The sequence below is a fragment of the Zygosaccharomyces rouxii genome (genome assembly GCF_000026365.1).
Source record: "Zygosaccharomyces rouxii strain CBS732 chromosome G complete sequence".
Taxonomy (NCBI): domain Eukaryota; kingdom Fungi; phylum Ascomycota; class Saccharomycetes; order Saccharomycetales; family Saccharomycetaceae; genus Zygosaccharomyces; species Zygosaccharomyces rouxii.
Window position 1 is genome coordinate 1,105,078 of NC_012996.1, and position 13,175 is coordinate 1,118,252.

The window sequence follows — 13,175 nt, forward strand, 5'->3', positions numbered from 1 at the left end:
AAGAAAGAAGGTGCATACCGTTGTTAAGATGCCCAAGTTAGAGGAGCTTAACGATTACGATGATATTGATAATCTAGAGATGGATTTAGCTGAGCTTGATCCATCTTTAAAGACACCAATTGCCCCCAAGATTACGCCGACAGTAGTTAGAAGTCAGGACCAAGAGGTTAAGTCTGAACAAGTTAGTAATGATCCCAACCAGGTGACGTTTATCAACCCACAGACTGGTAAAGTGGAAAGCAGTGCAAAGATGAGTCGGAAAGAAATGGATGAAATCAAAAATTTCCAAATATTGTACCCATGCTATTTCGATAAAAGAAGATCTCATGCTGAAGGTAGACGTGTACCATTAAAATTGGCAGTAGAAAATCCCTTGGCAAAGACTGTTGCAGATGCAGTCCGTAGTCTGGGGCTTTTATGTATATTTGAAGGTGATAAAACTCATCCACAAGATTTTGGTAATCCAGGTAGGGTTCGTGTACTATTTAAAGAGGACGGACAATTAGTTGCTACTGCTAAGAGGTTCGCCGGTGGTAAGAAACAACTAATTAATGCAATTGGTGAATATATGGTTTCGCACCCTACTACAATTGCTTCCCTAAGAGAGATTCCATACGGACCTGATTTTGACGGTATAGAATTTAAAAAGGTACCAAATGTCAAGGGTTTCAAGATGAACGATATCGTACCGTTACACAGTGAATATTTGATGGCTCACCCAATGACGAAGTCTATTTACGATCCTGTAAAGCAACCAGCACCTGAAAAACAATTCAAAATGCCCAAGAATAAAGTCAAGGTATTGAGAAGGTAGTCATAACTAATAAGTAAAAGGAAAATCGTTAATGCAGCTTTATCAAGTAAATAATAGTAATAATAGTGATTAGGTCAAATCAATGTGAGAAATTACAAAGTGAAATAGTAAAAAGGACAAAAGTAAAAAAGGAGGGAAAAAAAAAAAAAAATAATACTAACTACACCCCATAAGTGTTGCGGTATTCCTCAATTTCTTTCTTCTCATCCGCAGAAATTCTGCCCTCGAGGTAATTAATGATGTGTGAAAGAGATACAATGTTTAAAACCGGAATACCGTATTTTTTACTCACAGACTGGGTTGCACTCAAACCTTCTCTGTCTTCCGTACTGATAACTTCTTGTCTGTCAAGAGCGATAATACAACCAACAGTATGACCTTTATTAGCGGTAATAATTTCAAATGCTTCATTAATGGCAGTTCCCGCAGTCATGACATCGTCAATAATTAAAATACGCTTACCTTCCAAGGATGCACCTACAATGTTACCACCTTCACCATGATCCTTAGCTTCCTTTCTGTTAAACGCATAACGGACGTCTTGAAATTTAGATCCACCGATTTCTGCTAATTTAACACAAACGATTGATGCTAATGGGATACCCTTGTAAGCAGGTCCGAAGATAATATCAAACTTTATATCGGACTGAATAATGGCAATCGCATATGCTGTTGCTAAATTCGATAACAACTTACCAGTATTGAAGAGCCCTAAATTGAAGAAATATGGCGATTTACGTCCACTTTTGAGAGTGAACTGACCAAATCTGAGAGCTTGACTCTCAATTGCCAAATCCAAAAAGTTCTTTTGGTAATCCTCTAAAACTGCGGGCATATTTTCGCTTCTGGGGTCAAACTAGATGGATAGAAAAAAGAGAACCGGGGGAGAACCTCAGTACCGTTCAACACAAATACACTCCTCAAAACTCCTCCTGTTGAGTTCCACTTTGAACTTACAAAGGTCTCATTATTCTTATATCGTCATTCTAATTTTCATCCCGGAAATAGTTGCAAAATTTTTCCCGTATCAAATTCCAATCGCTTCGTACGTCAGATGATTTCAACATGAAATTTAAGGCGATGAACTACTAAATATTGACAGAAATTGGATCACTTTCATGGGCAAATGCACTGTTAAGTGCATCTTATGGCATTTCGATATGGATGGGAAGTTACAAAACAGGCTCGATAATGTGGGTGCGGAGTTGGAATGGATTTTAGACCCCTCAAAAATATCCCGGAAGGTTCGTTTTAGTGCGGTGAGTCCAAGTGATAAAATACTCAAGAAATGGAAGTATAGACCTCGAGAAACTCGATCAAATAGATTTCTAGACCGTGTTAAATTGTGTCCCTATGAAAATGTTGTCCTGACCGTTAGGAAGAATTGTCCAGGGTTCAATTTACACTCTTATGATAACCTCATTGACAGGTGTAAGAGAATTCAAGATGGCACCAGGGAGCAGTGGTTGGATTGGGATAACGTGTGGATCAATCCAATTAGTCTTTCTTCCAAAGGTTGGGATTTTAGCTCTTCGCAAAATGGGAACTTGGTGTGCAAATGTGTTACTTGTTCGAATACACTTTGTTTGCAGTTAAATTCGGGGTCTCAACTCAATAAAAGGTATTGGGAAAAGTACGTTTCCTCGGAGCATTCGATTGATTGTCCCTGGAGGAAGAATCAATTTGATCTTGTCAATGAGTACTATTTACAGTCATGGAATTTAGTTCGTGAATTGGAAAGGATAAGTCGATCAAGAGTGAGCAAAGAATCTGCTCTTTTTAGTGGGAAATTGCAATCTCTATTTCAAATCGACGATGAGTCCTTAAAGTTATGTCTGCAAGGTTATGAATTAGTGGAGGAAGATGTAGTGCAGTGCACTGGATGCCATAAAAGAGCTTTTACCAAATCCATTTTACGAGATCAAATTAATTTTCATGCTGAATGGTGTAAATATTACAATTGTGAAAAATTGGGCGAAATGATTGAAAAATCTGTTGTACTTCCAATGGATAAGGACATTAATGGTAGATTAAAGCTGTTGGAAAATTATTTCGAAACTATGTAGAGTATAAGCGTTAATGGTATGTTGAGGATTGTTTGATTTTAGCTGTCTGTTAAGTAGTATATATAAATCTACGTGAAACCGACCAGTTTGATGGTTCTATAGTGTAGTGGTTATCACTTTCGGTTTTGATCCGAACGACCCCGGTTCGAATCCGGGTAGGACCTAATTTTTTTCATATTTAGAACAATCAATATTTTGCCAGTTGAAACCACTTTTCACAGGGCTATAGTTATGCCCCTGGTTGGTTACTCAATTGTATATCAGTATTAGCTTTATGCATGCACTGTGGATGCGCTTTCAATAAATCGACCAAGTATACACATTCTGTCTGGAAGGACCATCTCCCGCCTTTGAAAACCGTATGACTATATCTGTAGTGTCGGATTGCTCATTGAGATAAAACTTAACAACAGATAGCTGGTTCTATAGTGTAGTGGTTATCACTTTCGGTTTTGATCCGAACGACCCCGGTTCGAATCCGGGTAGGACCTTTTTGTTCCTAAATTCAATAGGCCCAGTTAATTTATTTCCTTCTTTCCCTGTTTTTTTTGGGGAGTAATCAAACAGGCGGTCCATTACTAGTAAGTGCCATTAAAGGTGCTAACCTTTTTTATTAAATGTTCACAAACTCATCTGACTATATTTGGACGTGTGTAACTTGTAATACTTTTCTGTATTTAACAGAATATCTGGTTCTATAGTGTAGTGGTTATCACTTTCGGTTTTGATCCGAACGACCCCGGTTCGAATCCGGGTAGGACCTTTTTTGTTTCCTTTTTGTTGCCCAAAGCCATTCTATCAAATAATTTTCTTTTAATCTACTTCAAATCAGAATAGCTGTAGTGATACACAGCGGACGGTATCCCGAGTGATTCTATTATGAGATTTGTTCAAATGGTGACTATATTAGGGTCGTAGTCTTTATATGACTTATCATGTAAAAATAAAGAGAGGTCCCACCCGGATTCGAACTGGGGTTGTTCGGATCAGAACCGAAAGTGATAACCACTACACTATAGGACCTTTAAACTCTGTTGAGGAGAGTTGTTTTTTGAAGTGTTCTAAAGCGCAAGGCTTTCAATGACGTTTTCAATTTTGCACTTTATATGCTTCCTTGTACATAAAGAAATAAAAGTTGTTGACCATGTCTTTCTGCTAAATTAATGATTTCATTAAGTTTCCCAAGTGATACTTAAGTAACATTCTGTAACGTATATAGGCCACATACTCGCTCAGTTTATGACAAATAATGTATTTGATCAAAAATCCTCGAGAAATGTCATAGCGAATAATCAGCATTACCAGCAATCGGTTGCTATGGTAAATTAGATATATTTATCTTCTTTATGATCGCATGCTTAGTTACGTGGTGCGATATCTACTAAAAGATCTAGGATATATATCATATAATGGACATAAATCTTGGTGCTCGACCGACCATTGAGTTCAATTCTCTTGCTGTCAGCAGCATGTTATTAAAATGCATAATGCAGCTGATTAATTTTTCTGGATTAGTACAATTGCTTAATTGTCTCGGATTACAGTCGTTAGGACAGTGTATCGCAAGTCCCTCCGTATCGAAGGCTTATAATGATGATGGTATATGATTATAATTACTGATAAGAATACAGATCCATCAACCCAAATCGAAACCGTGGTAGATTCTGTGAACTATTTTCTAGAACAACACAGTTGTCTATCTGCTCATTGGTACATAGGAGTCAACAAAAATCGTACTTGGGAGGGTTTGGTCGATCTAGATGATCGTTCGAACTCAAGAGGACTATTGTATACAATTCGTGGCTCTTATAATACACCGGTAAATACTACCAGGCAACAGATTTGTTAGTTTGCAACATCAGATGTACCTATATAGTACATGTAAAAATTATATTAACTTTAAAACAATTTCACCACAGTTTAACAGACATCTGTAATATTCTTCAATAAATAAAAAATGTTCCTCACCCCATGATACGTCACTCAATCATATTTCATATGTGCCAATGGAGCATCTGGTCCTAAATAAGTACCGAAAACGTTATCCCAAAACCATGAAGTGACACCAAATCCTAACTGATAATTTTTATAGTGGTGTTCCAAATGGTATTTCTTCAATTTACGCATGTAGGAAGGCAATTTAGCATGGTGTAAGAAATAATGAGTTAGATCGTAACAAACGTAACCGAAAAGACCACCTGCGAATCCAGAGTAAGCCCAATAAGTAGGTAATAATCCAAACACAGTCTTGTAAATAGGTGCCATTAAAACGATACCTAAAGTTGGTGGCATTACTAAACGGTATCTGTCCATGGGTAAATAGTGATGAACACCGTGTAAGAGGAAATGCAGGGTCAAAGCAGCGTTATTATCAGGTAACCATTCATCTAAATGGAACAGAAATCTATGCAAACAGTATTCGATTAATGTCCATACGAAGATACCCAAGCAGAACAAAAAAGTCGAAAATAACTTATTCATATTGGTAAAGCCAACGTAAAAGTGGAAACTGACCACTGGTATCCAAATAATTGGAATTGCCCACCATGGAGTCTTAGAAATAGGTTCCAGAAAATTTCCAAACAATGGCGCTGAACCTTTACCGTAATGTCTTGGTCTATGCACTTGATCCAAATAAAAGTCCTTAGAAAAGTTACCAAACATAACTTGGGGTAATAATGCTCTGTTTAGATCTAAAAATTTATGCTTCTTATAGTCTCTGCCATAATCAGTAGCAATATTCAATTTTTCTTCTGCTGGTAATTCTGGGACAAACGTAGTAGAATCAAAATCGCTATTATTTTGATCAGTGAGATGAACTTCCACCTGGTGCTTTTTATTAGTCAACAATTTCGTTGCCTCTTCCTTAGTAGCCAAATACCCCACCAGATAGTTATCGTCTAAGATTTCGTAAGCAGATTCACTATGTTCATGAACATCTCTGTCCTTTAAAACTTCAGTAATATCCCGTCCTGCATATTTTAGGATGTATTCAGCACCACCTGGATGTTCATCCAGAAATTCTGTGACATTATAGATCTTTCTTTGATAGACACTAACCCAACAGTCCTTCTCGTTGTTGTGCTTTGAAAGCTGTTCTTGAGAAAACAGCTGAAGAGTGGGAGATTTCGTAGACATGACTTATTGATGTTGTATTCGTGGTACTAGGAATTCTGAATATACTAGACTCAACTACAAACACTAAATTTATACTTCTAGCTCCCGAATTTTATCGCTGTTTATAGTAGTGTTTACGGTTACGATATTTTCTTCTCTTTTTCCACGCATGTAGCTATGATTACGTGAGGTGATGAGCTTCCAAGAGAAACCAACAAAATACGGCACCAGCGAAAAGGATGGCACGATCGTTACGGTAAGGTAAATTTCCCCTTATGCTCTATGGAGCTGTTCCTCAATCGTTTAGCAGCAACTGCATTTCCAGCTCACCAGGCTTTATTTCTATATCCAAAAGTATAATATATATCTGCTTATCTATGTTATTTCCCGTAATTGCTTGATTTCACGACCATCCCTGAAGTAATTCAGTCATCCTCCTTTTCGTCGTCGTCATCTTCACGGTTGCCATGTTTTTCTACAAAAGAACGCACTTGAGACACAAGTGGCTCCATTTCCTTGTCAAGGATTAGTACTATAATACCATCACTTGTAATTTCGTATTTGATATGACCTTCATTCGGTATACAGATCTGTTCATCAAACTTGTCAAACCACGAATTTAATTGATCTATTTCGTCAACGTTGAAGGGCAGTACCAATTCGTCCATAAATTCATGTACTTTCTTTTCATCTTCAGGCTTTGAACCACTAACGGGTTCTTCCAGCAATACTAGCATTCGATATGAGTTCTCAGGTCCACTCATGGTAGATTATAGTGTTTAGGAGTCCTTTCAACGGTTTGGAGATTGAGGCAGAGAAGCGATTTGCTTGCTCTTGTAGTGCACATAAGCAGATATTCTGATGTTCATCGCTTAAATTTTGCCAAAGTGAAAACGAAAAAAAAAGAAAAAGGAAAAAAAATGAAGCTACTTCGTTTGAAGCGATAGGTATACCGATATTTTGGGCGGTTAAAATAAAACAAATCATGCAATTTTTTTAGTAGATACTACTAGATATTCCTGGTATACAGGGGGTCGATCTATCCTTAATAGTAGGAAAAAAGAAGCTGAATAGGGGAAAAAAATAAGTAAACAATTCTTATTCTATTTTATTTTATCTTACCATATTTTTTCGTCTCTAGTTTGTTTGTTTTTTGTTTTTTTTTCTTTGGTCTTTTTCTTCATGTTCATCTTGAAACAGTTTTAGCTTTAACATCTTTAGTTCATCATCGTCACCGTTGTTTTCCGAATTATCCTTGAATATCTGGTATGCATATCGCGCCATTGGCGTCATTTTGATCCGTGGTATAAGAGCCTGAACCGGTATGAGCAGTACTAGCAGCGTTGGTGGTTTTAGATGCAGTAGGTATTTCTTGTCCACCTTCTTGAGCTACTTGCTCCATGTACAATGTATGATTCACCAAGTTCAAATAGGCATACATGAAATTACTGAGCATAACTTGCTGCCTCAACTCTCTCTTGGGATCACTTAATTTCAAATGACTTAGCCTATAGATGGCTCTCTCCACGTTAATAGGTAACCTGTGATCGAACATAACTACTGTAGAAACTGTCAGCATGGGTAATGGGAATCCAAAGGCGCTATCGGTGAATTGCATAGGGGCATTAGGTCTGTCTAAACGTTTAACATCGCTAAATGTTAATTTACGAGCCGGTAAAGGCTGTGGTTGGTTTTGAACAGGTGGAGTAGGATGTACCTGTTGACCATTAGAAACTTGTTGCTTCTGTGGCTGTTTTTGTTGTTGTTTTTGTTGTTGGTGGTGGTGGTATTGTTGTTGCTGTTTTTGCTGCTGTTTTTGCTGCTGTTTTTGCTGCTGTTGTCGTTGTTGTTCTTTTTCTAATGAAGCTTGTTTTTTCATCTGAACACTCTTTGTCTCCATTTGGGTAGCAACCACATTATCAGCGCTAACTTCTCGGGACTCATTACTTTCGAGCTGTTTGGTTGATTCGACAACTATACCAGGACTAGATTTTGTGCTTTGTACGCTGACAGCAGGCTGTAGGGACAAATGTTCCTCTTGCCTCATTTCAGAAGCGTCTTGGAAGGAACCTGCACTAGTGTCCATTACAGCGTCGTCAACAGGCTCACCCAAACTAATATCGGGAGAAGCACCATCCGATGATGCGTCATAGAGCTGCTCATTTTCAGAAAGTTCTGTTTGCTTGGATTGGCCTTTGGCAGCTTTTCTAAATTTTGGAAGAGTGTTGTTTGTAGCCTTTTTAGTCAATTCAAGCTTCTTATGAGTCTTACCAGTCTTGCTGCTAGAGGACTTATTTTTGCCCTTTCTCTTAAATAGGTTGACGAATTTTTTCTCCAATTTCTGAGCTGAGAATGAGTTCGAGGAATCAGAATTCGAGTACTCAGAGTTCGTTTCCATCTGTTCATCAGTTTCAGTAGGGACGTCTTCAATTTTAGGTTCAATCTGAAGCTCTGGCCTAGACTCCTCCATAATCTCTTTCTTATTGTTTTCCGTAAAAATGGGAGAATGGCGGTTCTTAGAATGATTACTTCTATCTGCGGCTACGCGCTCATAGTCAGTTCTCATGTGAGTGCTCGTTTTGATGAAGTCAGCATTCTCTTTTGGCACATACTCCTCCGATTGGAACTCCTCCATTTGGTTGTTATCTTCGTCTTTGTCACTTCTTTGATCTCCCCCCAAGATATCTTTAGTCCCCATACTAAAGAGAGCCCATCCTCCTCTTTTTTGAGCCTGTCTATTACTGTTACTACTATTACTAGTATTGCTTTCATGGGATTTAAATGCAATCGGTTCTGATTTGTTCTGTTCAGTGACAAAACTACTACCGGCTTGTTGTTCTGCTGTATCCTGTTGTGTGTGATAATGCTGAGGCACAGTGCTTTCGAAAGATTGACCATGTTCCGGTTTTATCAAGACGCTATCAGTTGAAACTTCAGAAGAAGAAAGACTGTCGTCCTTCGAGACGACTAGATTTTCAGCTGATGCATCTGCAAGATCTGGGGATTCCTCTGGAACTGGAGGCTCTATATGTACTTCTGTGGTGGTTGGTTTATTATAACTGTCCATTTGTTGGGCAAAATCACGTTCTTTCTTCAACTCCTTTTCCCAATCCACACTAGATTGTCGATAATGATCATAAATATCTTGAAAATCGCTGATGGTACTTGGAGACGTCAAATTTGACCCGTCTTCGCCAATAAATTGTGAAGGAGATTTACTCCCATGACTATGTTGATCTCCGGGGGTACCCAAGTAATCTTGCTGCTTCACGTAGGCACCACTTGCCGCTGAGTCTTCGTCTGCCGGCGTTTCCTTCATATTCTCAAGGCGACGGTCCTGTGAAGATTTGGAATCCACTGAACGTTCTTCTCGGGAAGATGGAGTAGGTACATAATCAGTTTGTGATGGTAAAACACTGTGAGTATGACCGTGGTGATCACTCAATCCAGAGTTAATAGATTTGTTCTCATCCAAATTTTCGTCACTGGCTGACCTTACACGATAAGTATTAAATTTACTTCTCCTCAATGAAGATCTAGCAGGAATTACAAATCCATTCTTCATGAACATGTTAGAGGCAAATTCAGCGTCATCTTCTTTTTTTTCCATGGCATCAGCCTCATTGTAATATTGCAAATCATCTCCCTGTGTACCGCGGCTGTTTTCAATGATGTCATCCGGTTCATCACTTGTAAAGGATCCAGCCATACTTAGTGTTCTTGCTAGCGTAATGGCATCAGAGTCGGTCAACCCAGCGTTATTTGAGATTTTGGTCAGCTCATCTGTAATGTCCCTTAAGGAAACTGCCCTAGATGAATTCGTAGAAGAGATCGTCAAGTTAGATGCATCTTCAACATCTTCAGAAGATCTCTTTTTCGAAAACCCACTCGTGTCTAGATAATCGTCATTTTCCTCATCGAATTCTGTATAAGATTTTCTCAAACGCGATGGTTTTCGCACAAGAGAATTGTTCTTACGGGGTAGATAACCCTTATCCTCATTTTCCTTGTTGGTACCATGTTCTACCTTTGCTGTCGTTGTATTCATGTCATTACCAGTTTGTTCATCTTCATTACCTTCAAGCCTAATGTTATGCAAAGTGTCTTGAACCAATTCCAAATAGTTTTCTGGTTTCACGTTAGGATGTTGATTTGCTGGAACCCACAACAAGTTTTTAGTCAAAGAACCATTAGATCCACTACTGGCATCTGAACTCGTTGAAGTTTTTCTTAGCGGTATGTTACTTGCACCCCTTTTCAAGGTACCCACGCCACTAATGCTTCTTCCAGATGATGAGACTTGGGATTTTTGACTTCCCCTTAAATCAGTCGTATCATTTTCACTCTTCTGTATACTCGAATCATCATTGGGATCAAGACCTTCCAAATATTCCGAATTTGTAACGTCAAAACTGATCTCTGATAATTCGCTTTCAAATGATTCGTCTGGTTCACCTTCAACCGCCCTTGATGGATAAGTATATCGAACAGTTGCCCTATTTTGCATGTTCTCTACTTCTTCAGCCGGACGCGCAGGGACACCTGAAGTCCATGATTTCCTATTCTCCTGTTTACCAGCATTAGAACTAACTCTGTATTCTAATTCTGGATCCAACAGCATATCCATAGAACCAATGGAGATCCTCTTTAGGTTTTTCACACTTTGTACTTCATTATCCAGTGATTGAGCTGCAATCATGACTTCTGATTTCCTTTTCTCCTTCATTGTATCATTCGTGCTTCTTCTCTCCCTGAGTGGAAGCTGCTCTCGCTGATGCTGACGCTGATGACGCTGCAGACGCTGCTGATGTTGATGATCTTGACTTTGGTGCTTCTCATGTTGTTGATTCAGCCCATCATGTGGGCTATTCCGATCTGCGTCCATAGCTACGTTCAAAAGATCTCCTAACCTTTAACAGTATTTAAAACTTCGTCTGTGGATGCTTGTATGTAAGGGAATGACAACAGACTATAGTTAGGTATTCTGAACCAAAACTATTCCTCACTCAGATTCCTCAACCTCCAGCCCTTGAATCAATGGTATTACTAGCTCAACTCCTACTTCTATTCTATAACCAAGAGTAGTTTATCTAAGTTACAATGCATACCGAACCACGACTTAGGTGCTTATAGGTTTTTGACCCAATACGCGTCTCAGTTTCCTTCGTATATGGTGACTTCCTTTTATAGCGAGCGATGCCAAAAGTCATCTCAACTAGTTCACGTTGTTAGAACAACACGTCTAGAAGTCAAATTAATAATTGGTGTTGGCTTTGGGGAATGAAATCTACGAATTAAAACCATTTTGAAGTTTTTTTTCCTGTTGGAAAACGATTTTTCAAGGAACTTCTGAGGTAACCGAAACTCGAAATTGAATCAAGTTGATATTGATCTGACGGGATATGATGTAATTTATTTTGCTCTTTTAATTAGGAAGTATGTAATAGAGATTTGTTCAGAGAGGAGGTGAACTCCATAGTGTGGCTCCCCAATATAGAATATCCGAATTTCCACTAATGCTGCATAGGCGTACCACCAATTTCAAATTCGTGCTGCTAGGTGGAAGTGTGAATTTATTAGATAGCGCATCGGTGCTAGTGGATCACTGATACGCTTCTACAAACTGAAGTGAGGCGCATTTTGGGAGGAAAGCCACATGTTTAATCGTAGAATAAGGATTTCTTGGATTCAGATCATTATCTTGATAAAATATCTGTATTCACACGCCTACCAGAGCAATAATGCTCGAACATTTTCTTTTTTAACGGTCTACTTTATAAATTTACTTGGAGATTTTCATCATGGAAGTTTTTCTATGCATGAAAACTGTTGTTCTAGAAAAATTCTATGCACGTTCGGATCTGCATGCAAACTCACCTCGACAATGAGGGATGGAGAACAAAGGGAAGAAATAATAATAGTAATGACTGAAGAAACTTTCAAAAAAAGAGGAACAAATGTGCTATTTTTCTAATTCTTGAGTCATCTTGCCCTTGATAGGTATATTGTTCATCTTGTTTATCACATTAAACTGTAGGGAGAAACTAGTAATGCGTTGAAGTTGACTGTAAAGAGCCATATTCCCAAGATTAACAAGACAAAATAAAATCTATTCCACCAAGTGAGAAGTTTAGCAACTAATTCAGAAGGTGGTTTCCTGACATCCGTATAGTACATATGCAATTGAGAAGGTTCAGGGAATCCCATGTAATTGCAAAATGCATGTAAGACGATGCAAGCCCATAGATTCCCACCAGTCTTGAGGAAGACACAATTTGTCAAACAGCCGAAAAGAGTCGTGTACGTCACTTGTATGAGGGTAGTCAAAATCACAGTTGCCAAAGTCGTTCTCGTATTCTGATAGGTCTCGTAGGCATGGTGTATATGTGCCAATCCAAAGAAAAAGGGAGTAAACCAGACGAGCTTCAATTGAGAGACGGGTTCATGAGGTAGAAACTTATAGCAGTTTAAAATCATCGAAGTGTAGAAAATCTCTTCAGTGACGGGTGCAAAGACATAGTTACGAAACCCCCAAATATTGAGCAATTCCTCCTTGAGTTCCTGTAGAAGGTTACTATGGGGGACAAACATATAATATAACAACGAATCCGCAAGAGGACCCACGTAAAGTAATCCCATTAACACTAATGCTTTTAAGGATTCGAGCACGTAAGAACTATGTTGAGGCCAAATCCCCAATCTTAAAAATGCATCTTGGAATGAGTTTGCACTGCCAAACTGATACAGAATCAAAGGGACTACTATCAGATTCGCTATTAGTATCAATGAAATTCGTCCCATACGCTGAATAATAATTCGAGGATCATCTCTACCACTCCTATAGTTGTTTACGCTTACATCAGTGGCATATACACCTGCCACATAGGACACAGAAACGTAAAGTGAGACTAGAAAAGCCGATGAAATCATTGGTATAGCCTATAGACAAAGGAGTTGGGCAATATCAACTTTTCTTGGCTGTGCATCTTTATGTAAAAGTGATAACGAGTTTTGGGTGAAGGCGCTCGGTTCGAATCTCAAAGGAAGCGCCCATCTATTTAAAAAAGATCTCATACACAAAGGTGGTTTTTACCAAAGAGCGTATGCATTATAACATTCGTCCACGTCACTTTTGCACAGCTCCCCTTCTGTTCTTTCTCCAATTCTTCAAGTGAGGC

General features: G+C 38.7%; 7 protein-coding genes and 4 non-coding genes across 11 annotated transcripts; 5 read left to right on the plus strand and 6 right to left on the minus strand.

Annotated features, from left to right (window-relative positions):
- Nucleotides 1-28: 28 nt before the first annotated feature.
- On the plus strand, nucleotides 29-814 carry SEC65 (RNA-binding signal recognition particle subunit SEC65; the record flags this gene model as incomplete). Its single annotated transcript, XM_002498540.1, has 1 exon — nucleotides 29-814. The coding sequence occupies one exon, from the start codon at nucleotides 29-31 to the stop codon at nucleotides 812-814; it is 786 nt and encodes a 261-aa protein (XP_002498585.1).
- Nucleotides 815-974: 160 nt separating this feature from the next.
- ZYRO0G13816g (uncharacterized protein) lies at nucleotides 975-1,649 on the minus strand (the record flags this gene model as incomplete). Its single annotated transcript, XM_002498541.1, has 1 exon — nucleotides 975-1,649. One exon carries the CDS (start codon nucleotides 1,647-1,649, stop codon nucleotides 975-977), a length of 675 nt encoding a protein of 224 aa, XP_002498586.1.
- Nucleotides 1,650-1,932: 283 nt separating this feature from the next.
- PML39 (Pml39p) lies at nucleotides 1,933-2,880 on the plus strand (the record flags this gene model as incomplete). Its single annotated transcript, XM_002498542.1, has 1 exon — nucleotides 1,933-2,880. The coding sequence occupies one exon, from the start codon at nucleotides 1,933-1,935 to the stop codon at nucleotides 2,878-2,880; it is 948 nt and encodes a 315-aa protein (XP_002498587.1).
- Nucleotides 2,881-2,972: 92 nt separating this feature from the next.
- ZYRO0G13860r lies at nucleotides 2,973-3,044 on the plus strand. Its single transcript has one exon. It is a non-coding gene; the product is annotated as a tRNA-Gln (tRNA).
- A 255-nt stretch (nucleotides 3,045-3,299) lies between these two features.
- On the plus strand, nucleotides 3,300-3,371 carry ZYRO0G13882r. The gene has a single exon. It is a non-coding gene; the product is annotated as a tRNA-Gln (tRNA).
- A 200-nt stretch (nucleotides 3,372-3,571) lies between these two features.
- ZYRO0G13904r lies at nucleotides 3,572-3,643 on the plus strand. The gene has a single exon. It is a non-coding gene; the product is annotated as a tRNA-Gln (tRNA).
- A 188-nt stretch (nucleotides 3,644-3,831) lies between these two features.
- ZYRO0G13926r lies at nucleotides 3,832-3,903 on the minus strand. The gene has a single exon. It is a non-coding gene; the product is annotated as a tRNA-Gln (tRNA).
- Nucleotides 3,904-4,863: 960 nt separating this feature from the next.
- Nucleotides 4,864-6,018, minus strand: SCS7 (fatty acid alpha-hydroxylase; the record flags this gene model as incomplete). The annotated part of the gene is made up of 1 exon (XM_002498543.1): nucleotides 4,864-6,018. The coding sequence occupies one exon, from the start codon at nucleotides 6,016-6,018 to the stop codon at nucleotides 4,864-4,866; it is 1,155 nt and encodes a 384-aa protein (XP_002498588.1).
- Nucleotides 6,019-6,422: 404 nt separating this feature from the next.
- On the minus strand, nucleotides 6,423-6,761 carry ZYRO0G13970g (uncharacterized protein; the record flags this gene model as incomplete). Its single annotated transcript, XM_002498544.1, has 1 exon — nucleotides 6,423-6,761. The coding sequence occupies one exon, from the start codon at nucleotides 6,759-6,761 to the stop codon at nucleotides 6,423-6,425; it is 339 nt and encodes a 112-aa protein (XP_002498589.1).
- Nucleotides 6,762-7,246: 485 nt separating this feature from the next.
- On the minus strand, nucleotides 7,247-10,882 carry ZYRO0G13992g (uncharacterized protein; the record flags this gene model as incomplete). The annotated part of the gene is made up of 1 exon (XM_002498545.1): nucleotides 7,247-10,882. The coding sequence occupies one exon, from the start codon at nucleotides 10,880-10,882 to the stop codon at nucleotides 7,247-7,249; it is 3,636 nt and encodes a 1,211-aa protein (XP_002498590.1).
- A 1,136-nt stretch (nucleotides 10,883-12,018) lies between these two features.
- RCE1 (CAAX prenyl protease) lies at nucleotides 12,019-12,927 on the minus strand (the record flags this gene model as incomplete). Its single annotated transcript, XM_002498546.1, has 1 exon — nucleotides 12,019-12,927. The coding sequence occupies one exon, from the start codon at nucleotides 12,925-12,927 to the stop codon at nucleotides 12,019-12,021; it is 909 nt and encodes a 302-aa protein (XP_002498591.1).
- Nucleotides 12,928-13,175: the final 248 nt, after the last annotated feature.